The 26,103-nt window shown below is 41.0% G+C and overlaps 3 protein-coding genes across 4 annotated transcripts in view; all 3 read left to right on the top strand.

The window, feature by feature from the left end:
• Positions 1 to 964: 964 nt before the first annotated feature.
• Positions 965 to 17,871, top strand: LOC110562046 (zinc finger protein 431-like). 2 transcript variants are annotated; one of them, XM_021658697.2, is made up of 4 exons: positions 965 to 1,087; positions 14,457 to 14,583; positions 14,785 to 14,848; positions 15,415 to 17,871. In XM_021658697.2, the coding sequence occupies exons 1-4, from the start codon at positions 1,085 to 1,087 to the stop codon at positions 17,108 to 17,110; spliced, it is 1,890 nt and encodes a 629-aa protein (XP_021514372.1). In that variant the 5' UTR covers positions 965 to 1,084; the 3' UTR covers positions 17,111 to 17,871. The 2 variants fall into 2 exon arrangements, with proteins under 2 accessions (XP_021514372.1, XP_060227220.1); XM_060371237.1 differs by lacking the exon at positions 965 to 1,087 and adding an exon at positions 1,096 to 1,271.
• LOC110562039 (zinc finger protein 431-like) overlaps positions 1,009 to 26,103 on the top strand; it is a 69,754-nt gene continuing 44,659 nt past the window's right edge. Inside the window, exon 1 of the mRNA XM_060371234.1 lies at positions 1,009 to 1,087. Coding sequence (XP_060227217.1) covers positions 1,085 to 1,087 — 3 coding nt within the window. The 5' untranslated portion in view covers positions 1,009 to 1,084. The remainder of the gene's footprint in view (positions 1,088 to 26,103) is intronic.
• Positions 1,020 to 26,103, top strand: part of LOC132648783 (zinc finger protein 431-like) — an 84,905-nt gene continuing 59,821 nt past the window's right edge. The window contains exon 1 of the mRNA XM_060371241.1: positions 1,020 to 1,087. Coding sequence (XP_060227224.1) covers positions 1,085 to 1,087 — 3 coding nt within the window. The 5' untranslated portion in view covers positions 1,020 to 1,084. The remainder of the gene's footprint in view (positions 1,088 to 26,103) is intronic.

The following is a 26,103-nucleotide window of genomic DNA, read 5'->3' as shown; positions in this document are numbered from 1 at the left end:
ATCTGTCGGCATCCGCTGCTGGCTGGAGCCTCCCAGACGACAGTCGAGTTAGGCTCCTGTCTGCAAGCACAGCAGAGCATCCATCATTAATAGTGTCAGGGGCTGGCTCTCTACCGAGGGTGGGTCTCGGGTTGGGCCAAGTATTTGTTCCTTCTTTATCCCTGCGCTTTTTGTGGGCAAGATAATTTTTTGATCAAAGGCTTCGTCGGTGGGTTGTTGTTCCCCTCCTTCCACTAATCCTGCCTGGCTAGGAGGTGGTTACTTCAGTCTTCATATCCCTCCCACCCCTCTGTTAGGAGTCTCAGCTAGAGTCACACCCATACCTTCCCAGGAGCCTACCCTGTCCCAGGCCTCCAGCTTGACAAAGAGATGCCTTCCCCCCACCCCCTGCCCGCCCTCGTCCAGTTTCCCTTCTTGTTCCCAGCCCTCTCACCTCCCACCCCGGTTCTCCCCACATCTGAGTTCCTGCCTCCACCTCCCAAATGCTGGCATTATAGGCCAGTGCCACTATAGAAGGCATCCAAGTGTTAATTTGGCTAACGGTGTGCAGCTGAGAGAGGTGTGAGCGCTCCTATGTGTGCCGTGTTGAAATTGCTGATGTCCGGTGAATATCAATCAGGTGGCTTAAATTTAACCTTGATGGACTGTGCACCCTTTCAGCTGTGAGGGAGGGGACTCACTTCCCTGCACATTGTCCAACGGTCTGTGTATGCTAGAGGCCCTGTGCCCAGAACGAAGGGGCAGTGCCTGCTGAGGGCAGGAAAAGCGCAGGGACGACGCTGCAGTCCAGGCGCAAGTTCCACCGCAATGCCGGACCCCGCAGTCCCCACAGATCCGTGCGTGAGGGGGAAGCAGGGCTGGGAGCCTCTGTGCTGAGAAACTCAGGGCCCTAAGGGAGATGCTCCTGTCACTCAGACCGCAATAGCCAATCAGCGCCTCCAGTGGACCTGCCGCTTGGAATGGGCGGAGACTTCCGCAGCGCTGCTGATGCTGCTGTGTCTGAGGGAGGCTCCTGGTGGCGTGAGCCGCGGGGTGAGCCGCTGCCGGGGGCCGAGGAGAGCGGGGCGAGCTCGGAGTCCGCGCCATGGTGAGCGGGGCCGCCGTCCCCACGCGGGGACGGGCGGTGAAACCTGACGTTCCGGGCGGAAGCAGGGTAGCGGAATGACTTAGTTCCCTGGCTGCGCTTGCGCAGAGCGTGAGGCGGTGGAGCTGGTGCTTGGAAACTGTTCGGGTCAGCCTGCAGGGCGCGGCTTTCATTGTCAGGGAAGCAGGTGTGCTGACTCGCAGACCCTAGTTTCTCCAGTGTCTTCTAGGAGTTCTGCACTTGGCACGTGACATTCAGGTGTCGGATCCGCCCGCAGTTAGTTCTGTGCGGGTGGAAAGTCTCTGTTATTAACAGCTTTGCATGTAGATGCCATGGTGGTTTAGTCACATGTGTTAGTTACTGGGTTTCCTGGCCTCATGTGTCAAAATATTAATAGCGTTTTTCTCCGTAAGTGTCCTTTCATGTTCTGTTGAACTCTATTCTTTCCCAAACAGCCCAGTCTTTATTGCAGGTGTATGAGAAGTATTGAAGTCAGATGGTGTCACTGTGTGTGCTGTTCATTCAGTCTTGTATTGGTCATGTCTTCATTCATGATGACCTTAAGTTATCAGTTTTCTGTTGTTCGTAGCATAAATCATTACAGTTTTGGGGATTTTACACAGGGTTTTTCTGTGTAGCCCTGGCTTTCCAGGAACTCTCTGTAGACTTGCTCTCTCTGTAGACCCTGCTGGCCTTGAACTCAGGGAGATATGCCTTCCTCTCCCTCCTGAGTACTGGGAATAAAGGCCTGGGCCAGGACTGCTCTGCACTCATTAGACTTTATATTGGGATTTTGTTAAATCTATAGCTCAAAATCTGTACTGAAATAATATTGAGGCTTCCTGTCTACAGTCATGGAACTTCTCTCCTTTGATGGAGTTCCATCATTTTTTACAAAGGTATACTTTTTGCTACAGATATTTGTCACATATTTCTATGTATTTCTGTCTGTTGTATCCATGATGATATATATGAGACATGGAGGGCTCTGTTTTGTTAATTTACTAAATCTCTTTCATGTGCATGAGTGTTTTACTTCCGTGTAGGTGTGTTTGTCTCTTGGGTGTTTGGTGCCTACAGAAGACAGAAGAGGCCATCGGATGCTGCGCAACAGGTTCTAAGGATAGTTTTGTGCAGCACCATGTCAGTGCTGTTAACCCAGGTCTTCGACATGAGCAATAAGTGGTCTTATATTCTGAGCCACCTCTCCAGTCCTGAACTTTTTATGTGTGTGTGCACGCGCATGCACACACTGGAACCTGAATGTGAGAGAATTGAAGTTTTCTTAAGCATCTGTCTTTTGAGATTGGGAGAGGATTCATTAGGAATGCTGGTTAGATTTGGTCAGCTTGACACAAGCTAGAGTCAGGCTGGTCTGTGGGCAAAGGTATAGGGTATTTTCTTGATTAATGATTGACATAATAGTACCTATCCCACTGTTTTTGATACCACCCTGGTCAGGTGATCTTGAGTTACTAAGAAAGCAGTCTTAGCAAGCCATGAGATTAGGGCAGTGTGTTAGTCAAAGTCCTGTTGCAGTGAAGAGACACCATGACTATGGCAACTATTACAAAGAAAATCACTCAATTGGAGCTGGCTTACAGTTTCAGAGGTTCAGTCCATTATCATCATGGTGGGGAGTATGGTCGCACACAGGCAGACATGGTGCTGGAGAGGTTGCTGAGAGTTTTAAATTTAGATTGGCAGGCAGCAGGAAGAAACGTTGAGCCTGGCTTGAGCATTTGAAACTCCAAAGCCCACCCCCAGTGGAATACATTTTCCAACAAGGCCACACCTACTCCAACAAGGCCAAAGGCCCTAGCCTCTGTGAAGCAGCACCACTCCCTAGTGATCAAGCATTAAAATCTTAGGAACTATGACCACCATTCTTATTTAAACCACCATAGGCAGTCAGCAGCATTTCCCAGGTTGACAGTATAGGTGGAATGTGTAAGTCTCCAGTGTATAGTTACATAAGTTAGCAGAGTCTGTTAGCCAGAGCTTGTTATTATAAAGAGATTTTAATTTAATAATCTCTAAGCATGTGGTGTGATTTCAGATTGTGAAGACACATTAATTTCAGACCAGCTTCACCTGCAGGCTTTCAGAAAAATATATTTGTGACAAGGTCCCTTACGTTGGCTCAGGTTGCCTTCACCCCACTGTGGAGGCACATAGGCCTTGCTGCACTCTGAGTCAACCTCCTCAATTCTTATTAAAGATCTATAGCACCACACAGTTCTAAAAATACCCATTTGAGTCACGAAGTGTACTGTCCATATCAGTAACAGGAAAAAGATTTGTGTGGGGGGCATGGCTTCTTTCTTGAAACCAGAATAGAAGGTATGGTTTATTGTGTACACTGCAGGGGTAAACAGGCTAGGCAATAGCTGGATTACTAGTTGTATAAATTTAAGTCAGTGAACTGTAGGATCTCAGTTACAAAGAGAGTTCTGATGTGTCAGATGAGTGACTTTCTGTGTACTTTCCCAGCATGCATTAATTCATACCATATGAATGAAGGGAAACCAAATAGGTGGGTGCACAACTTTGGGAGGTTACTCTGCACCAATGACATTTCCAGGTGGGCAACTCTCTCATATGGGTAAATGCAAACCTGGTTGACTCACTTGAGTTTGGTGAGAGGATTGAGACACAGGGCATTTGGCTGTGGCTTGTCTGTCAGCACACAGCACTCAGCAGCTAATATTTCTTTTCCCAGGGCAGGTCATACAGTCTCTTATTAATGGCATTCTCTTTACCAGGAAAGAACTTACCCTGTTTTAAAGTCAATATACCTAACTATTCTTTAGTTATTTATAATCTCTTTCAAAAGCCAAGTTTTGGCATCTGACTTAGGTGATGGTTTGAATAGGTATGGCCTTCATAGACTCATGTGTTTGAATGCTTGCCTCATAGGGAGTAGAACTATTAGGAGGTGTGGTCTTGTTGGAGTAGGTATAGCCTTGTTGGATGATGTGTGTCACTGTGGAGGCAAGTCTCATATGTGTTCAGTCTGGCCATTGCGACACAGTGCCTTGTTGCAGGATAATTGATCACACTGTTTTGTTTTTTGTTTTTGTTTTTTCAAGACAGGGTTTCTCTGTGTGGCCTTAGCTGTCTTGGAACGCACTCTGTAGACCAGGCTGGATTCAAACTCACAGAGATCTGCTTGCCTCTGCCTCCCAGGTGCTGGAATTAAAGGTGTGTGCCACCACTGAACAGTAAAATCAGTAAACTTTTAAGGGCTTGTTAGGGAGGGTTTGGGCTCCCTTGGGGGATAGATAAACTTCCAATATTCCCTTTAAACATTTCCTTGACCCTCTTCTCCAAATTTATAATCCATTAGTCTCTGTTATGTTCGTCAAGTCAAGCATGAAAGAACTCAGGGTACATTCCCATTTAGAGATGACTTTGCATATGTCAGACTGTCTGCATCAGAACAGGTACAATAGAGACAATAACACCTCGGCCTGCATCCATGTCATTAGAACAAATAAAAGTACCAATAAGCCTATGTGTTCTTCCTCTGAGAAAACCTACCACTGTGTTCCTCCCAGAGCTGCATCCTAGCCCAGGGTAAAAAGTAGAACATGCAGAGTGGACACTCACAACTGACTTGACATGTCCCACTGTGTTTTCTTCTCATCATTGACCTATCTGTTAATCTCTCTAGTTGGTTGTGGTGATAGTGCAACCCTGAGACTGGATGACTATGTTGAGTTACAGTTTTTCTGTGCTGTGTTTAACTTTGGACAGAGCTTTATTTCTTTTGGACTCTTTGGGTTGGACAAATTTTTTAAGACAGCCAGTGTTAGGGTCTGAAAATCCAAACAACACAAGCAGGCACAAAAGTCCATGCAAAGCAATATCTTTATTTGAATTAGGCAGCAAAAACTGACCAGTCAGGGACAGCAGCACAGACTGGGGAGCTGACTGCATCCCCGAATGTTCATCTTAGTAACTATTTAAACAGAAAGAAAAAAAAAATCACAAAATCTACAAGCATTTGGGCCAAGGTATAGTTACAGTTTTTCATCAGTCAGAATCATTTGTTCTTTTATGGTTAGGAACAATCATTATGTTTTGAGGAATAAAAGGATAAGGAGGAAGTTGGCCAACCATCTGGAAAGTCCCCAGCTTTCCTAGAACCTGGGGACTTGAACTTAATTTTACCTTATAATCAAAATGGAGTCTGAAAACAAAATGACAGTACTTAAAATAGGTTTCATTTTTTTATTCCACCCCCCCCCTTTGTACCTTATTCAAATCTTTGACTATCTGTTTCAGAGTAGAGGGGCTTGTAGGGAAACCTGCACCTAGTAGGTCATATGGTGCAAAAGTCTATTTTTTAAATTTGGTGTCTGAGATGTGTGTTTCTTATTGGGTTTCAGAAATAACTTTGTTCCATCTGATCTATGATAACCTCAGAGAAGTTTCTCTTCTTGGCATGGGAAGAGCAACAGTATCATTAGGGTTGAGAAATAAGCCTTTTCTATAAAGAGTGCTTGGGGATCCTGCTGAATCTGTGCAGCATCTGTGTTGGGTTTCGGGTTAGGGACAGGCTTTAGGTAAGTATGATGTACCCAAGATTGAATGCCATCAACTTTGACAGAGGTGGGAATGGTCAGTATCACAACATGGGACCTTTCCACTAAGATGTCAAAGTCTCTTTTTTATGGTGTCTGATCCAGATTACTCTAGGTTAGTAGTCATGAGGCTTCACAGGTGCTAGGTCATACTAGTGACAGAACAGTGGCTATGGTTCATCCTGAATCCTTTGCAGTGCCTGCACTGACAGGAGTAGCGCAAAGTTAGATACTTTAGCAATCAAGTCAAATATAATTTTGGGGCAGATGGGAGGGGGTCTCCCAAACATTATTTTGTAGGGGGTCAGACCTTCTTGGTAAGGCTATTCCTAACTTGGAGAAAGTCAAAGGGAATGAGTGCTGTTCAGTCCCCACCAAGTTTTCCCAAAGGGAATTTATTTTTGACTTAGCATTTTCAACCTGTTAATGGGGCAGTGATGCTGTATTGTCTTCTCTGACTGTTTCTACCTGACATTGGGGTATCAGTTGTAAGGGCCCAGGAAGCCTGAACATGCTGGTCAAAGGTTGGGTGATGGGACATTTCTCAGAAGCATCTGATCTGAAGGAACAGGAAACAGTTATATCAGCTGGACTATCAGTTTTCAGCAAGTCCAGAGCTCAGAAGTTTGCTGTCTGCAAGTGCTTGTTGTATGTTGTCTGTCAGTTAAGGTGAAATCTGCTGAGACAAATACAGACTAGGACTAGGGACAGAAGCTAATATTTCCTGGTAACTGGTGAAGGGGTATAGTAAGAATTTTGGTGTCCTTAAAAAAAATGTTATGGGAACATATTTTTGCTTCAATCCAAGGTGTGGGATAGGGGGCTGCTTCAGATTGTTCACAGCAGCTATGATTTACCTCTTGTTCCAGTAAGGTTGTGATTTTGCCTGCTGTGATTGTGTGCTGTTTGGAATTCTGAGGACGTTTCAGAAGTACATAAATGCTAAGTCCACATGAGGCAGGATGAGTTGTTGGTTGTTGATTGCCATTGTTGTTGTTTGTTAAGTAGTTGTGTGGAAAGAATGAACACCAACAAGAAATTAGATATATCAACAAGAAGATTAAACTTTCCCCAAGGAACTTAACACCCTCAGTTAGAACTAGTTTAATGATAACATTGCCCCAACCTCTTTCCCTTCTATCCTTTTTTTCTCTCCTTTCTAGTGTTAGGGGGTTGAAAGGACAAAAGAAAAGGGCTAGAGACAGGTGGAGAAAAGAAGAACCTGTAAAGTAGCCAAAGTCTGGCTACCAAGGAGACGAATCCCAAGACCATTTTCAGGAATAGACAGGTGCAGAAACTTAGACTGTAGTTATCTGGAGTGACAGGTAAATCCAAGTCTTATGACTTTTGATTCATCAGTTCCTGTGGAGGAGGAGCATGGGAGGAACTAGTCTCACCTTGTTTAGGCAAAGTGGGGCTACCAACTCTCCAGTGTTCTGCTTGTGCACAGGCTGGGCCCTAGCAGCAAGCAAGGCATTGGGTGCTCTCACTCAATGATTAGTGTTACCACAGTCCAGATGAAGTCCTTTTTTCATTGTGTCCATTGTCTTCTTAGAGACCTTGGGGGTCACTGCTAAGATCTGAGAATGTCTGTTATAGTAATTTTAAACATCTTAGCTGTGGCATTAATTTTTAGCCACTTTTTTTTCCTCTGAAAATCTTGAAATGGGTTAAGACTAAGTCAAGGAGTGAATAGCCTGCAGATGAAGTTTGGCCTGTGTCTCTGAATATGAAAAAAAAACAAAACAACAATCAAACTAAATGAAACAGACACAAGACAGACATGGATAGACTGGTATGCCCAAACCAGAGCCAGGTGTACCCCCAATGGGAACCAGTGAGGGATGGATGCCTCCATCCACCTCTGACCCTTGGAACCACAGTGTGTCAAGTTTCTCCTTTATTGTGTCCCAAATGATGACAACAAGAAACCAGAATACAGGCTTATGTCCAGAGGACAAGGTGACTGACAAACAGTCCCAGGTGCTGCTAGTTCAGCTTTGTGGCCCAAGTGGGTAGACATTTGGGTCCCAGACAGTACACCAAATTAGGATTGAAAACCTCAAACAAGGATCTAAGATGGTGGCGCCAGGAGGACACTGTGTCTGATGAACAGGACAACAGTGACCAACAGACCAAACTCTGGGCCCTAAAACACCAGCAGTTGTGTTTCCCAGGTGAGAGGAAACCCCACAGTGTGGGAAGCATTCGGATTCAGGTCACCCAGCTAAAACCCAGAAGAGTTCCCAGGTCCCAGCAGGTGCTTGGTTGCCAGCACAGAGCCTTACTCCTGCATGTCCTGATCACCATCCTAGACTGAACTGTGGTCATCACAACACCAGAGTCTGGGATTTCCAGTCTAGAGAAAACCCCACAGTGAAGGAAGCTATCGGGACCAAACTCAGGTCACCCAGACAATCCCTGGAAAAGGTCCCGGGGTCTGACAGACTCTCAGCTGCCAGTCGAGAGACCTGACTGAATACCCAACTCACCCTTTTAGACAGAAGTGTGGGCCCCAGGGCACTAGACACTGGGTTCCTATCAGGTGGAGAACCCATGGTGAGGGAAAACATCAGATCCGACCTCAGGGCACTCAGCCAACACCTCTCCCACCCCGAAAAAAAAGTTCTCAGGAAAAGTTCTTGGGTTCCTGCAGGCACCTAGTCACCTGTAAAGCCACTTGCCTGCACCTGCGTGCTCTACTCAACCATTCTAGACAGAACTGTGGACCCCAAAACACCACAGACTGGGTCTCCCTGTCAGAAGGAAACCCCATGGTAGGGGAAACATCAGGTCCCACCTCAGGACACCCAGCTTTGTAGGCTCTAGGCTCTATCCTCCTGCAGCACACATGAGTGCTGTGCTCACCTGCCACTGATTACCACTTGGGTACTAAGGCACAGAGCTCTAACCTCAGACCTACAGAGGACTGAGATCCATGGGATCAGCTCCCAGATACTGCTCCAGGGTGCAACCAGTTATCCCTAGCTAAACTGATGAAATCACAGGTTCCCTGGTTCTTCAAGAGGGCTGTGCCCAGAAAATGCAGTGTAAGAGCAGCAGCAGCAACAGCAGCTCACTAAATTGAGAGCAAGAAACCCAGCAGCAAGACAGCTATCTTCAGTACTTCTCTTGGTGAGATGAGAGCCCCCCTGACTACCAAAGACCACAGTTACCACTCAGGTCCGTACACCTGAGGTGAGCTGTGCCAATTCCTGAAAAGCACCAGCCATTCTGTGACCATACCCAAAAAGCTGAGGAGGCCTCTTTCAGGAAAAATCATCTTCCTGCCAAGGGGATTCTCCCCACTCCAGGATTCCACGAGGCACCAGAAACTAACAGCCAACACCTGAGATGGCCTGATGGATAGAGGCCAGCATAAAAGCTCAACCAACAAAAGCCAAAGCAATATGGCATCTACAGAACCCAGTTATCCAGGGTCAAGCATCCATGGACACCCTAACATAAATGAAATTCAAAAAGATGACCTTACATCTATGCTTATGAAGAGGATAATGGAGGAAACAAATAAAATGCATAATGAAATAGAAGATAAAGTCAAACAGATTATGGCCATCTGTAAAGAAATCCAGGAAGATGCAGCCGAACAATTTATGGCCTTCGGAGAGGAAATACATCACTGAAAGAAATAAAAGAAACAGAGAAATGTTCAAACAAACAGGTGAAGGAATTGAAGGAAAATACAGTCTAACAGGTAAAGGAAATCAACAAAACAGCACAAGATCTGAAGATAGAATTGGAAAAATTAAAGAAAATACAAATGGAGGAAATCATGGAGAGGAAGAACTTGGGGAAGAAAACCGAACTACAGAGGTAAGCATAACTAACAGACTACAAGAGATGGAAGAAAGAATCTCAGGTGTGGAAGATACAATGGAAGAAATTGATGTATCTGTCAAAGAAAATCTGAAAAATTCCAGACACAGACCATCCAAGAAATTGAGGACAACATGAAAAGATAAAACCTAATAATAATAGGAATAGAGGAAAAAGAAGAATCCCGTCTCCAAGGCCCAGAAAGTATTTTCAACAAAATCATAGAAGAAAATTTTCCCAACTTAAAGGAGAGGCCTATAAGAATACAAAAGACCTACAGAACACCCAATAAATTAGACCAGAAAAGAAAATCCTCCTGCCACATAATAATCAAAACAGTAAGTATACAGAACAAAGAAAAAATACTAAAAGCTGCAAGGGAAAAAGGCCAAGTAACATATAATGGCAAACCCATCAGAATCACACCTGACTTCTCAATAGAGACTATGAAAGCCAGAAGGACCTGGACAGATCATGCAGACCCTAAAAGAACACAGATGTCAGACCAGGCTACTATACCCAGCAAAACTCTCAGCCCTCATAGACAGAGAAAACAAGATACTCAGCAAAATGAAAAGTAGCCAAGCACACAAACACTACCACAACCAACAGCAAAAATAAAGCATCTAACAGCCACTGGTCATTAGTTTCTCTCAATATCCATGGACTCAACGCTTCAATAAAAAGACACAGACTAACAGAAATGATATGTAAATGAGACCCAACAATCTTTTGCATACAAGAAACATGCCTAAGTCACAAAGATAGACATTACCTGAGAGTAAAGGGCTGGAAGATGGTCTTTGAAGCAAATGTACCCAAGAAGCAAGCAGGAGTAGCCATTCTAATATCTAATAAAACAGATTTTCAACCAAAATTAATCAAAAGAGATGGGGAAGGTCATTTCATACTCATCAAAGGAAAATTTCACCAAGAAGACATCACAATTCTGAACATCTATGCCCCAATACAAGCGTACCCACATTTGTAAATAAAAACCCCAAACAACCTAAGCAGGCACCAGAGTCCATGCAAAACAAGATGTTTATTTGAATTAGGCAGCAAAAACTGATCAGTCCGGGACAGCAGCACAGACTCAGGAGCTGACTACACCCCTCAATATTCATCTTAGTAACTATAAGCACAGAAACCACAAAATCCACAGTGTCTGTGCCAAGAATAAGGAGGAAGTTGGCAAACCATATGGAAAGTCCTCAACTCCCCTAGAGCCTGGAAGCTTGAACTTTGTTTCACCTTATCAAAATGGAATCTGAAAACAAAATGGCAGTACCTAGGATAAGACTCACTTGTTTGATCCCAACACAAGAGGCCCTCTCTGCCACCACACAGAGCCAGGGAGAGGAAGACATCCAGAGGCCATGCCCATTACTTGGCTGCCTGCAGCTTAAGCCACTACAATATATAGGTATGGGGTGGGGAAATGTGGCAGAAATAGAAGCAGAACAGTTTGTGCACTATGCAGAAAGATGGATCTGGAGATGTGAAGGTAGACTGGAGCAGCCAACTGTGAGTAATATGCACTGCCATCTGAGACCATGTCCAAGGCCATGGAGCAGCAGGGGATTGTGTAGATATCCATAGCCCATATTTAATCAAAGACCATTTGGATGTTCCTGATCTGTTCCGCCACTTGGGGCCATATTGATATTCAAAGGCTGCCCCTTACTGGCCCTGCCCCTCACTGGCTGCAGCACTTGGAAGAGCCATCCCCATATTTTGCCCAAGCAGAGCAGTAGAGCTTGCCCTGGTGGTGGGGACTTGGTTAAGCCGACCCTGATTAGGCAGAGAGCTGGTTTTGCCCCTTGCTGGCTGTGGCACTGAGTAAGCTGGGGCAGTGCTGGAGAGCTCACATAGGTGGTGCTGGTACAGGAGAGCTGGTGGGCTCTCCTGACCAACTCCTCTCCCACTCAGCCCAGATCTAGGACTGTGTTAGCCCATCCCAACATGTACCTCATCTATGAACTGCTGGAGCTCATAAAGGGGCCAGTCCTGCAGATCCAAAGCTGCAGTATCTCCATGACACAGTACAACAAGGTATCTGAGAGTACTTCTGCTGAGAACCTAGTATAGATAGAAGAGAAGCCAGAAACCTCAAACCAGTGATTTTGCAGCTCTCCCTGGCCGCAAGGGATTGTTGCCACCAGTCCCCAAGGACAAGGAGATGGGGGCAGAGATTGAGTAGGCAGTGAGCATGATGGAAATGAACTTCTGGGATCAGCTGTGGGGAGACGGATCAACTTTCAGAGGTGCGGCGAATATATAGAACTTTGAGGAGTGGGGAAATCCAGGGTGGCCAAAGGTCATTGGCTGAGGGGCTAGAACACTGAGATGCCTTGTTTACAGAGAGAGGAATCCTGGGTGTTACTGAACAGGTTTTACTGTGAGGAAGGGAGTAGGGCCTATAATTTTTCTAAGGGCTATGTGACATTCCTCTAGGTAGTTCATGTGAGACAGGCATGGATATTAGCAGTGGTGTCAGGGCCATCAGGTGAGGCATTAAGATCCAGCTTGGCCTGTATCCAACTTGGCTGCATAGCTGTCCACTGGCAGCCCCTTGTCTAGCACACAGCAATCTGTTCTTTTGTTTCCCTTGGGATGTTGCTTTCCCAAGGTTAGCTCTCTAGGCTGATGCAAACGCACGTGACTCTTTGCAGTCTAAGCATTGTGGATCATTAGGAGCTGCCTTTGATACCTGACTACTTACTGATTTGACACACATGGCTAAGAGAATTACTCATAGGCTAGGGAAGCCAGTAAACACATCAGGTAAAGCAGTGTGTCAAGAATAAATCAAAGCAAACACACAGCAGGAAAGTCTGACATCTCCTCAGTATTAATGGAGTAATCCTCTTAGGGCTCAGTAACACCAGGAAGGTTATAGGTGTTGCCATTTGGTTTATGCCATGTGGTTACAGTCACCAATAAAGCACATGGCATTTGCCTTCTTTTATGAAACCATGAGCAAAGATGAGATGCTTCAGAGAAAAAGAGCCATGTAAGCCCTTTAAAAATGTGTGGCCTCTGACAACAGCTGAAAGACTTGGCTTTTGCCCAGCAGGGTTTGTCTTGTTTAGTCTAATATTTTCTTACTTTGTTGAAAAGAAATATGTATTATGTGCCATTGGTGTTGGGAAGATAAAATTTGTTTTTTGATTTTACAGAATGTCACAATCATTTAGTGTCAGAGGAAATTTTGTTACAGTGTTGGGATTGTTACATAATACGGGGATCTAAGAAGTTAGACTAAGTACATTTTGCAATATGGGTTGACTGGGAGCCTATCATACCAGTGTTGAAATGGGGTGAGTTGAATAGAAAATCTCTCAATTTGTCTCCTGTTTGTGGCTTTCAATTGGGTGCTTATGGAACCCTCAGAAGAATCCCTTCTGGAGGAAGTTAGTCTCTGGGTATGGGCTTTCTGTGCTTATTCACTTGCCACACTTTTTCTTTGTATGTTTTCTGGTTCAAACTGAGCAGCCTACTCCCTTCTAATGCAGCCACAGCATGACCACCATTATAGTCTCTATCCCTAAAAACATAAAATAAAACAGAAGCAATTGTTTTTCCTTGCTATGCTATGTTTTTGGCCTTACATTTCATATTTTTATATTTTTGGCTGATGGCATGAGATTTTTTTTTTTTTTTTACATACCAAGCATTTGCTCTTATGCTGTGCTTTACTTACATCTTGACTTTTGAACTTTATGAGAGGGTATTGAGTTTTTCATCAGGATGGCATGCATTCATGACATAAATACTGAGTCTTCAGATTCATTGGATTGCAGATTTTTAATATTCTCTCTTTGTGTATGTTTTTTATTAAAAAAATGTTCATGAATCTTTTGCATACATATATATATACACACATATATATGTATATACATATATCCACACATATTTGTACTTATGGTTGTATACCACTTGTGTGCCTGGTGTTCACTGAAGTCAGAAAAGAACTGATTCCAGGTTAAGATTCACCTGGAGTTATGAATGGTCAGGAACCTCCAAATGAGTGTTGGAGATTGGTCCAGGTCCTTTGCACATGGAACATGTGCTATTAACTGTTGACCCATCTTCATATTTTGTTTTGGTTTTTGGCTTTGATTTTTGCATCAACATTTATTTGCTAATATTTTTTATAACTTTCATCTGTCAGTAAGTTATTAAAATGCATTCCATTGAAGGAATATCATATTAGTTTTATGGTTTAAAAACTGAGGCACTGCAGTTTTTGGATAGACTATATTGAACTGTAGTGAATGTTTATCTCTTTGGGGGAATTTCAAGTGAGCCTCTGAGTGCTTTCTATTCTTTTTCTGGTTTTGTTTTTATTTTTGTTTTTTATTGAGACAGGATCTCATGATATAGCTCTGTTATGGAAATCACTACATACTAGCCTGGGCTAGAAACCACAATAATTCACTTCCCTGTCTTTTAGGTCTGGATTAAAGGTGTGTATCAGAACATCCATCTTTTCCATTCTATTTTGAAGTTAGGGATTTTGATATAATTTTGCTAATATATGTTCAATAGGGTTGATCTGTTCAAGTCTCTCTCTGTATTTTCCGTTAGTTTTCATTTCTCTTGCAATGCCATATGGAGTTCAATGGGCCTGAAAATGAGAGCTATGATTCTCCTGTTCTGTTTCCCTCTAAAATGACTTGGTGACTGTACTTGAAATTCTATAATATGGATTAAATGTGTGGAGCACATTTTTCTATTCTTTTCTTTTCTTTCTTTGCTGGGAATTGAACTCAGGACCTCTGGAAGAGCAGCCAGTGCTCTTAACCTCTGAGCCATCTCTCCAGCCCCCATGTGGAGCACATTTATGCAGAGTTAGGTAGATATATTCTCAATGAAATGTACATTACATAATTCAGTAAGTCTCACCATTTTCTATTACATTTCTGTATGGGATATTTTAGGCTGTAGTGACCTATGAAGACGTACATGTGAACTTCACTCGTGAAGAATGGGCTTTGCTGGATCTTTCCCAGAAGAGTCTCTACAAAGATGTGATGCTGGAAACCTACTGGAACCTCACTGCTATAAGTAAGAATGTTAGTTGTCCGTCACTTTCTAAACAAGGGGACAGCATTTTTTTGTTTATTGGTGCACTTCTCTAACTTCTGTTGTGAAAGAGGAAGAATATGGTGAATAATCAGATGTGGTTCTCAGATTCACCAGAGATACTAACTTAAAATTTCCAGATATCTAATAATATATCATAAATTTTCTGGTACTATATTTTAGGCCTCAAATTGGAAGACCAGAATATTCAAGAACATTTCCAAAATGCTAGAAGAAGACATGGAAGGTAAATTGCATGAGCAAGATGATACAAATGCATCACTGAAGACATTTTAATGTGCCCTGAAGTGTTAAAGAAAAGGAACAGTGTAAATAAGCACAGTTTTATGTATACTGATGATTATTAAATTCTTACAAGACCATGTACTTCCATTTCAAGTAGCTGACCTATGCTTGCAAGGTATTCTTCTGAAAAATGCAAAAAGAAAACACTAGTTTAACAGATGACACTATTTTAACCATAGCCTCGAGAGAGCCATGTTGTAGAACTTGTCAGTCCATTTAGTTTCATAGCATTCAGTTATGAAAGGCATACACATTTATTAGGGCTCAGTATATTTCCAGACTTTTTACAAGCGATAATAAAGCTAGTGTTTACTCATATACTTATAATGACTTTCTACAGTTCAGTGAGAGGAACAGTTTATGGGAGGCAACAGGGTTGTTGTGGAGAAATTTTAATTCCTATAGCACATATGCATGGGGAATAAAAAAGTTAACCTTTGTGACTGAAGTATGAAAATCTTTTGTTTGTTATTTCTCCTTTAATGGGTATAATGTCTGTCACTCTAGGTACAAGCATTGTGACCATAAGGGATATGGAAAAAAGCATTGTACCTTTGAAAGTAACAGTTTTCTTAAAATATGTGAACAAATCCTTACTGAAGAGAAACCCTATGAATGTAATCAATGCAGTAAAGTCTTTTCAAATTTCAGCAGTCTTCGAAAACATGAAAACTACCATACTAGAGAAAAACCATGTAAATGTAATCACTGTGGTAAAGCCTTTGCAAGCCACAGTTCTCTTCAAATACATAAAAGAACTCATACAGGAGAGAAACCCTATAATTGCAATGAATGTGGTAAAGCATTTGCAAGTCACGGTAATCTTCGAATACATAAAAGAATTCATACGGGAGAGAAACCCTATGAATGTAATCAATGCAGTAAAGCCTTTGCACATTTCAGTACTCTTCGAAAACATGAAAAAAATCATACTAGGGAAAAACCCTATGAATGTAATTTCTGTGGTAAAGCCTTTGCAAGTCGCATTTCTCTTCAAATACACAAAAGAACTCATACAGGAGAGAAACCCTATGATTGCAGTGAATGTGGTAAAGCATTTGCATGTCGCAGTAATCTTCAAATACACAAAAGAACTCATACAGGAGAGAAACCTTACGATTGTAATGAATGTGGAAAAGCATTTGCATGTCGCAGTCATCTTCAAATACATGAAAGAACTCACACTGGAGAGAAACCTTATGGATGTAATCAGTGCGGTAAAGTCTTTGCACGCCGCAGTAGTCTTCAAATGCATGAAAGAAGTCATACTGGAGAGAAACCTTATGAATGTAATCACTGTGGTAAAGCCTTTGCATATAACAGTGATCTTCACAGGCATGAAATAATTCATACTGGAGAGAAACCCTATATATGTAATCAGTGTGGCAAAGCCTTTGCACGTCGTAGAAGTCTTCGAAATCATGAAGAACATCATACTCTTGAGAAATCATATGAGTGTACTGTATGTGGTAAAGCCTTTGCATATCACAGTAATCTTTATATACATGAAAGAACTCATAATGGAGAGAAACCGTATGAATGTACTCAATGTGGTAAAGCCTTTTCATGTCGCAGTCATCTTCATATACATGAAAGAAGTCATACTGGAGAGAAGCCCTATAAATGTAATCAGTGTGGAAAAGCATTTCTGCTTCACAGTAGTCTTAAAATTCATGAAAGAACTCATACTGGAGAGAAACCTTATAGATGTACTCAGTGTGGTAGAGCCTTTGCACGTCACAGTAATCTTCAGATACATGAAAGAAGTCATAGTGGAGAGAGACCTTATGAGTGTAATCAATGTGGTAAAACTTTTGCAAGTCGTAGTAGTCTTCGAAATCATGAAAAACATCATACTGTTGAAAAACCTAATAAATGTAATCAGTGTGGTAAAGCCTTTACATGCCGCAGCCATCTTCAACTACATGAAAGAAATCATACTGGAAAAAAACTCTATGAGTGTAGTCAATGTGGAAAACCCTTTGCAAGTCATAGTTATCTTCAAATACACAGAAGAACTCATACTGGAGAAAAACCATATGAATGTACTCATTGCAGTAAAGCCTTTGCATGTCGCAGTAATCTTTATATACATGAAAGAAGTCATACTGGAGAGAAACCATATGAATGTAGCCAATGTGGTAAAGCCTTTGCATATTGGAGTAGTCTTCATAATCACAAAAAATGTCATACTGGAGATTAACCTTATGAATGTAATTGATGCAGTAAAGCTTTGTCATGTCAGTGTAATCTTCAGACTATCAAAGAAAAATACTAAGAATGTAATCAATATGATAATGCCTCTTCCTGTTACATATTTCCTCAAAGGCCTGAGAGAATTCTACTGGAGAGAAATGCATGAATCTAATAAATTCACCAAGCACATTTTTCTCACTGAGCCATTTAATTGGGCTCATGTAAGATTAGTAGAACCATTTCATCATTAAAACATTTTCTTTTATTTTTTCAAATTTATACAAATTGTTATCCAAGGGTAAAAGAATGCACAATAATTTGAGAAATAAAACATATTTTCAAGTGAAAATGATATTTATACTGTTAGCCATTTTTATTAGTTATATGTAGAGGAATTTTGATCTATGAACATAGCTGGTCTGGCAAGGGATTACATCCATAGTCCTAGGTCTGTGTGATCCAGTTGGAATACAGACATACCTTTAATCACAAGTAATGATGTCTAATTGAGGGGCAGACAGTGATGAATCACAGATTTGACAGAATAAGTAAAAAATAGGATACAGCCAACTCTTACAAGAACAGACAGGAAAGAACCTACTTAACAGCACCTCAGGGAGAGAGAGAGAGTTTGTGGAGATAGCATAGTACAGAGAAGGAGAGTATGTTACAGGAGTACTGTACAGTTTGTCCTGTCAGTACAGTATGGTGCAATTCAATTGAGTTCACTGAAGTTCAGTTTATAGAATCAGAGGAAGTTTTTTTTTTTCCAAGCAGAGCAATGCATTGAGAAGCCGAAAGAAGCCAGTATGAGTCACTCTGCGTACAGGGGAGTTTTGAACCAGAACAGCAGAGTTGAACCAGTCACCCGGAGTTCAGAAAGAACTGGAGAAGGTGATTTATTTAGCAGTAAGTCTTAAAGTCTGAAAACATTAAAGGAACTGGGAGGCTGGAAGCTGAAAACTTCAAGGAATGGGCTCTCAGAAGATTGGATTGTATAAAGGCTAGAAACTTCCAGGCATAAGCATAAGCCTAGGCATGGTTAGATAGATATGCTCTGCTCTCAGCCCAAGCCATTTAATTGTAAGCTTGGGTATGGCTCTCATCTCATCCCCTTATCTGAGAAAATGAAAACAATTTTACAGTTATGTTAGTATATCCTAAGGAATATATACTTGTTCTGGATATTTTCTTAAAATCCCAAATGAATGGCAGGGAATTGTCTCAGTGGACAAACATGGTTACTACTAAGACTGATGACCTGAGTTTATGATTTGGGAGACCCACATTACTTATACAAAAATTTCCCTGATTTTTATATTTGGACTGTGACATGCACATATACACCTAGAAGAAATAGGGAATAGACACCTGTAAATTGGGAATAGACACCTGGCATATGCACACAGGTAAAAATTATTAAAGATGCTCGGTGTGCTAGCATACATCTTTAATCCCGTAACATAGGAAGCAGAGGCAGCCAGATCTCTGTGAGTTCATGGCCAGCCTGATCTACAGAAAGAGTTCCAGGAAAGCCAAGGCTTTAAAACAAAACAAAACAAAACAAAACAAAACCCTGTCTAGTAAAAACCAAATAAATATTAAAGATGAAATTAAGAAAGCAAAGAAAATAGCCAAAATGTTGAGACCATAAATTATTAACCATTCATAGTTAACACATTGTAGTATTCCTAGAAGTGGTTCTTTCAGCAAAAGAATGACGGTTCACATTTAAATCTTATATTAGCCTTTAATTCTCTAATTCAAAGATAGGTCTTTTAAAAAACATTTCACCTGATTATAGTGGTGCACATCTGTAATCCCAGCACTTGGGAGACAGAAGTAGCTGTTTTTCTCTAGGTTTCAAGCCATCTTGGCCCATATAGGGAGTTCCAGGATGGCATAGCTATGTAGAGAGATCCTGTCTCAAAAAACCCAAAACAGCAAATAAAACCCATTGTGGGATATTAATATTTACTACTGATTTAATTTTTAGTTAAGCAGCAGTTATTCCTAAACAAGCTGTATACCCAAATCACCAAACAGAGACTAGGATTATTTTAATTAACCTAGAGCACAATGCTGGGCAATGATTACTCCATCCTAAATCTCCAAACCTGCATTTTCCTATTATTCAGATTTTACCCAGTATACTTACTTTTAGTCATATCTTAGGTCCAGTTCATTTCTCCACATGGTTCTAAGTTCTCTCCTGCCAACCTCTGCTCCTCTCCTGCTTCCTTCCTCTCCCCACCCAACTAAGATGTCCCACCCTATCCTCTCCATTGCACTGCTTTGGGGCTGGTTGTTTAATTGACAATGTACAGAGTAAATGGTGGCATGTTTACACAAACTTGAGACAGATGATGCTTATTCTAAGATGTCTTATTCTAAGACATTCTGCAATGTCTGGATTGAAACCAGATAGTGTGGTAGAGAAATCAGCATTTGAATGAACAAGTGTAAATTGTATACATTCCAAAAGAACATTATACCAACAGAAACTCAAAAACAACAGCAATAAACATGTTGTTGATTATGAATATTTTTATTAATTTATCTTTTAGTTAAACAGTGGTTATTCCTAAACCAGCTGTATACCCAAATCACCACACAGAGACTAAGATTTATTAACCTAGAGCACAATTTTGACAAATAGTTACTCAGTCCTAAACCTCCAAGCCACCATAGTTTCCTCCAATTCAGATTTCCCACATTATACTTGCTTTTAGTCATATCTTAGGTACGGTTCATCTCTCCTCATGGTTCCAAGTCCTCTCCTGCTGATCTCTCCTCTCCCAACTCCCACTAGCTTCCTTCTCCTCCCCTCCAACTAGGATGTCCCATCCTATTCTTTCCATTGCTCAGCATTTGCTGGTTGTTTTATTGACAATACAATACAATTGACAACAAATTGTGGCATGTTTACACAAACTTGAGACAAGTGATGCTTAGAATAAGCACCACAATGCAATGTCTGGTTTGAAAACAGATAGTGGGGCTGAGAAATCAGCATTTTGAATGAACAAAGGTAAATTGTGTACATTCCACAAGAACATTATACCAACAAACATCCCAAACCAAACAACCATATCTCTTGTTAGAGATCTTTTTCTAATATAATCTGGATGTAGTGAAAATTGTGTGATTTTGGTTTCCTTAGAAAACAGGAATACTATAAGAATAGGTTGTCACTTTAACACCAGGTGTAGGGATATGGGGCTGCTTCACAGCAGTTGACTATGTTTCCCTTGTATTTTAGCTGAGGTATGATCTTGCCAGAGGCAGATAGTGTCTGCAGTTGTGTGATGTTTGTAATTCTAGGAATTTTTCAGAAGCTATGTAAATGTTAGAACCTGAGAGCTGGTGTGGGTTGCTGGTTGGATGCTGTTTGTTGTAGTTTGTTAAGTAGTCATATACAAAGAAACAAGAAGAAAAAGAAGAAATCAGATGTCCTGATGGAGAAGATCAAAATTGTCCCAAGGAACTTGATGTCCCTAATCAACAGAAAGTACTCTAAAGATGATGTTGCCCTTTCCCCCTTTTATTGTTTCCTCCTCCTTCTTCTTCTTCTTCTTCTTCTTCTTCTTCTTCTTCTTCTTCTTCTTCTTCTTCTTCTTCTTCTTCCTCCCTCCTCCTCCTCCTCCTCCTCCTCCTCCTCCTCCTCCTCCTCCTTCTCCTCCTCTTCCTCCTCCTCCTCTTTTCTCTCATATCTAGTGTTAGGGGGTTGAATGGGTGGAAAAAGAAGGAGTAGAGAAAGGTGGATGAAAGAACCCACAAAACAGCAGGTACCATCTAGAAGCTGCACCCAGATGTGGAACTAGGCAAAATGGGAAGTTTGATTTCAAATACTGCAGAGGAAGAAGGAATAGATACTTTGTTTCATGATGCCAGCAAAAAATTTATTGTGGCTGATACTGCTGGGATAAGTCATGGTTTGGTCCTAGAGGGGGTTCTCTGTTTTTGTTTTTGCTTTTGTTTTGTTTTTGTTCTTGAAGAGATTCAATTTGATGACCATACTATAGAATAAAGTCACTTAACAGCTTTAAGGGCTTAGGACAAAGTTGAACCTGGGTAAATGTCCACCTTATTTACAAAGATTATACAAGGCTCTAAAGAAGCCTTCACTGGTTTTTTGAGTGTTTTTTGTTTTGTTTTGTTTTTTTTTTACAAAGATTTGTGGGAATTGTGAACAAAGTCCTTTCAGACCCTGAGGCAAGACAGGAGTTGATAAAAACCTTGTAGTATGAAAATGCAATACTGAATGTAAAATGAATACTGAATGTAAAAGAGTTATTTAAGCATTAAATGTGTGGGTAACACACATGGATGAGTGGATAAATAATATGAACCATATTGGTTCTAACATGTACCATGCAGGGTTGCAAATATCAAAATGCCTGCTACTTCAATTGTGGGAAATATAGTCATTTACAAAGACATTGTGATCAAGCCCCTAAGAGTCTCAGATGCCCTGTTCGTTGCTCACAAGGACAGTAGGGATGATCTTGGGAAGGACTGGATTGACTTCTCGAGTATTCATTGTGTATCTGCGAATTGTAGATAGAGGTCTTCAAAAAGAAAATTAAAATTATGGCCTATGTAAAAAAGATGCATTAACACAGGTTGTGGGATTACTCAGCTGCTACTGTTTCTCTACATCAAAGGCAAAGCTGTTCCAGTAGAACTGGAGGGCTTCGAAGTTATGGAAGAGTTCTTAATGATCAGAGGCCAAAATTAAAATGGCATTGAAATAGAAATTTTGGTGGAAGCAGAAGATGTAACTCATTTCCCAAAAATCTTGGAATTCAGAATGGCCACTTCAAAAGGTGTATGCCACAGTTTCTAGGAATTGGAAAGTTATCTCAGATAAAACAAAGGGTGAATGGGTTAAATGTGTAGGACCAGAAAGTCAAATAGGAAAGTTAAAACCTTTTATGGCTGACATACCCATAAGTTTATGGGGAAAGGAACTTTTACAACAGTGGAGTAATCAGATTAATATTTGTGCAATCGCAGAGATAGCCCATGATGAAATTAGGGGTGAACTGGTAGGTGCTTTTAGGGAATGTATTGATGTATGTTATTAAGAAACAAACCCAGATAAAGTAAAAGTTTCTGGTTTCTTTAAAGACTCAGTTCTTTCATGTGATGTTTTGCTGGAAGCTGTCTTGTGAGAGGGCACATGATATTTTGCTGTGTGCTCTCTTGTGGGAAGGCCATGACTTTGGCCAGCTGAGAACATCCGTATGTTGTTGTAAATAAAAATGAGTGTTGAACTATATAATGTTTATTATTAGCCCTAAGATTATCATGGCGGTATTATCTAACCCATTATCACAACTAAGAAGACAGAGACACCTGTTAGATTTTCCAATTGTCCTATTTATCTTGGGCTGGGCAGACATTTCACTCAATAACCTCACCATCTACATCCTAGCCCACATACAATGCCAACATCCTTAACCATATTCATCTGAGCTGTCTTTCTTCCATAATCTTATAAATACTTGCATTTATTCTTCATCTTGGCATTTCCACAACATTATTGGAGTCTTTTCTCCAAGCCCACGTGATTCTTCATGCTGACCCATCACAGAGTCCCCCTTCCTCCTCTTTTCTCATCTCTATGTTTCCCATATTTCTCCTGTCCTCATAGCATGGGAACTTTAGCCACACCTGCCCCATTCTGCCCTGACCAGGTATAGATCTTTAATCAATCAACCAGGTAAAATGTCCTAAGCAGGTTTACAAAATAAGTACAGGTGTCACCAGATCTTGAGAGCCAGTAATTAGCATTGAAACAAAGCAACAGAACAACCCCAATGTCCATGGGTGGACTTGGAGGAGAGATGATAAATAAAAGCCCATGGAGAGTGACACATCGATTTTTGGATCGGCATCACTGCCCTGATCTTCATGCTTCGACATTTGACTTCACAGACAGAAAATTCCAGAGAACTTCTCCAGGCAATCCAACTGAGTCTTGCGGCTTTCGCTGACTTGTCCCAGTCCTCTGAATTGTGCTGATTCGTGTTGCTGCTTGGTGTCGGCCTTTGGACTGGACTGATGACTGAGTTTGGTAATCCCTGAAGGATCCATCGACCCTAATCAGCAGTAAGATGATAAAAGAGGTCTATAGCCCTTTTCCCTACTAATCTCCTGGGTAGCAGGGGTTGGAAGGGAGGTAAAGGTATTTATGAACCCTAAATAAAGTAGGTTTGGTGAAAAATCTAAGCCTATGTCCAGGCTGTGCCAATTGTTCAAACACAGGGCATTCCAGGGATTGTGTTTACAAATTTGGAGGGGGCACTGCTAAAGTACCAACAATCCTACCTTTAGGATGGCTGATTAATAAGCCTGTGTGGGTAGGTCAGTGGCCCTTAATGAAGGAAAAATTACAGGCACAAGGGCAGCTGGTACAAGAGCAGCTGGAGACTCACCATAGAGAAGAGTCTACCACCCCATGGAATTCACCTGTATTTGTTATTTAAAAAAGAAAGAAAGAAGTTGTGGAAGTGGAAAATATTAACAGATTTGAGCAGTGTGAATAGAGTAATTTAGCCAATGGATCTGTTACAACCTGGAATTTCTTTATCCTAAGGAATTCCTTTATTACCTAAGTCATGGCCTATGATAGTAATTGATTTCAAAGATTGCTGTTTAACAATCTCCTTGTGTGAGCAGGATGGGGAAAGGTTTGCTTTCACAGTTCCTACTTATAATAATGCTTAACCTGTAAAAAGATGTCAGTGGAGAGTTGTTCCATAGGGTATATTAAATAGTCCAACTTCGCATCAATGTTTTATGCAACAACTGCTAGAAATAATTCACAAGCAATTTCTTCAATCCACTATTTATCATTACATGGATGATATTTTGTTGGCTGATTCTGATGTAGATACTATAGAGAAAATATTCAAGAAAACATGAATTCTGCCATGCTGGGGATTAAAGATTGCTCCTGGAAAATTACAGCGAGGAGATTTTTATTAACTGTTTGGGTTATAAAATAAGTCAACAAAAAAAATGAACCACAAAAAATACAGATCAGAAGAGATCAGCTGCAAACTATTTATGATTTTTAAAAATTAATGAGATATTAATTCCCTTCAGCCCACCACTGGATTAATTACTCAAGAGTTAAGTAATTTGTTTCAGAGGTTAGAAGGAACAGTCCCAGTTGGTTAACAGCTGAAGCAGACAGGTTAACCTGGTAAAACAGAGATGGCATATATCCCAAAGTTGATTGTATTTTGGTTATTTTGCTTTCAACTCATACTCCTACTGGGCTCATTATGCAAAGGGAAGGTAAGTATTATGGAATTGATTTTCTTAGCAACAAAGAAAGTAAAAAATTTAAGACTTATGTAAAAAGTTTCTGATTTAATCATAAAAGGTAGAGTAAGACTTTGTCATTAGTCAAGAATGCATCCAGCAGAAATCATAGTACCTCATACTAATGCCAAGATTATGTCATTATGGGTAATCAATAAGATTGGCAAAGAGCTCATAGCAACTTTTGGGAGAAATTAACAACAAATATTCTATAAGTCAGTGTCTTCAGCTTATAAAAAGAACTAATTAGATTCTCCCACGTATTATAAAAAGAATGCCAATTCCAGAAACACCTACATTCTATTCAGATGCAAATAAGTTGGGAATGCCAGGCGATAAGTCAGATAAAATGAGCAAAGTGTTTATAAGCCCAAATACTTCAGATCAAAAATCAGAGCTGTATACAATTCTTATGGTATTATTAGATTTGCCTGACTCTCTTAATATATTTACTGACTTTCATTATGCAGAAAGAGTTGTTTTGCATGTAGAAACTGCTGAGTCTATTCATGATAATTCAGAATTAACCTTATTATTTATGCAATTGCAACAGGCAATCCAAAATAGAAAGTATTCATTATATATCACCCATATTAGTATCTTACCAGCTTGCCAGATCCATTGGCACAAGGAAATGGAGAAATTTACTAATTACTAATAGGAAATGTGTTATAAGTTTCAAGTTTTCATGAAAAACACCATGTTATGAGTAAAGATTTAAAGAAAAAATTCTGTCACCTGGCAACAAGCCAATTAAATTATAAGAAAATGTACTATTTGTTCTTTATAATATCCAAACTCCATTACCTACCTAAAGTAATCCTAGGCATATCAAAATAAATAAAATCTGGTGGATGAATGTGTTGCATCTTCCAGAATTTGGAAAACTAAAGTTTCTACAAAATACCACTGATACATAATCAGAGTTTTAATGGACAACTGCTTTTGTCGGGAGCCGTGACTCAGCGGCCTGCTTTGATATTTAAATCTCGGTGGAGAGATGGCTTTTAGCAGGCCTTTACTAATGGCAGAGGAGAACTTGCAAGTCCATCTCCTTTTGTTTGTGACAACAGGTGGGATAGCTTGTGAGGGTTACACCTCTTCCTCAGGCTTCTTGTGCAAATTAACCTATTGTTCTGAGATGTTTTACTGGCTAAAGTAACTCCTCAAAGAATAAAGGGGTCAGAAGGCTGGAGGCAGAGGATGAGGCAGCACTTGAGATTTGCTGCTTACGCAGCAGCCTGCCTTTTGCAAAAGCTGTCGAGTCTAGACCTTTAAAAAGTTTCCTGTGTGCTGTGTGTTTATTTTATTAATTTTAATCCTCACTCCCAACTCAAGAACCGTTTGACTCTTCCCGGCTGGCCCCGGCATGCTTTGAGTTCTTAAAAGGCTGATTCTGTAATTACATATTTACTGGCTCTTATGGTGATACTTGCACAAATTAAGACTGACAATGCCTCTGCATGTGTCTACAATAAGATGAAGCAATTCTTTGTGTATTGTAATATACACATTACATGTATACCATGAAAGACCCCCGAAGGTTGTCTTCCGTCGGGGAGACCCCGTACCCAAAGATCAACCAGTTGTTCGGATGCAACCAGCAAGAGGCTTTATTGAGTACACGGGTACCCGGGGCGACAAAGTCTCTCGGAAGACTTG

Source organism: Meriones unguiculatus, chromosome 17, assembly GCF_030254825.1.
Source record: "Meriones unguiculatus strain TT.TT164.6M chromosome 17, Bangor_MerUng_6.1, whole genome shotgun sequence".
NCBI lineage: Eukaryota > Metazoa > Chordata > Mammalia > Rodentia > Muridae > Meriones > Meriones unguiculatus.
Note: the sequence above shows the minus strand (reverse complement) of the source record. Positions and strands in the feature narration are given on the sequence as shown.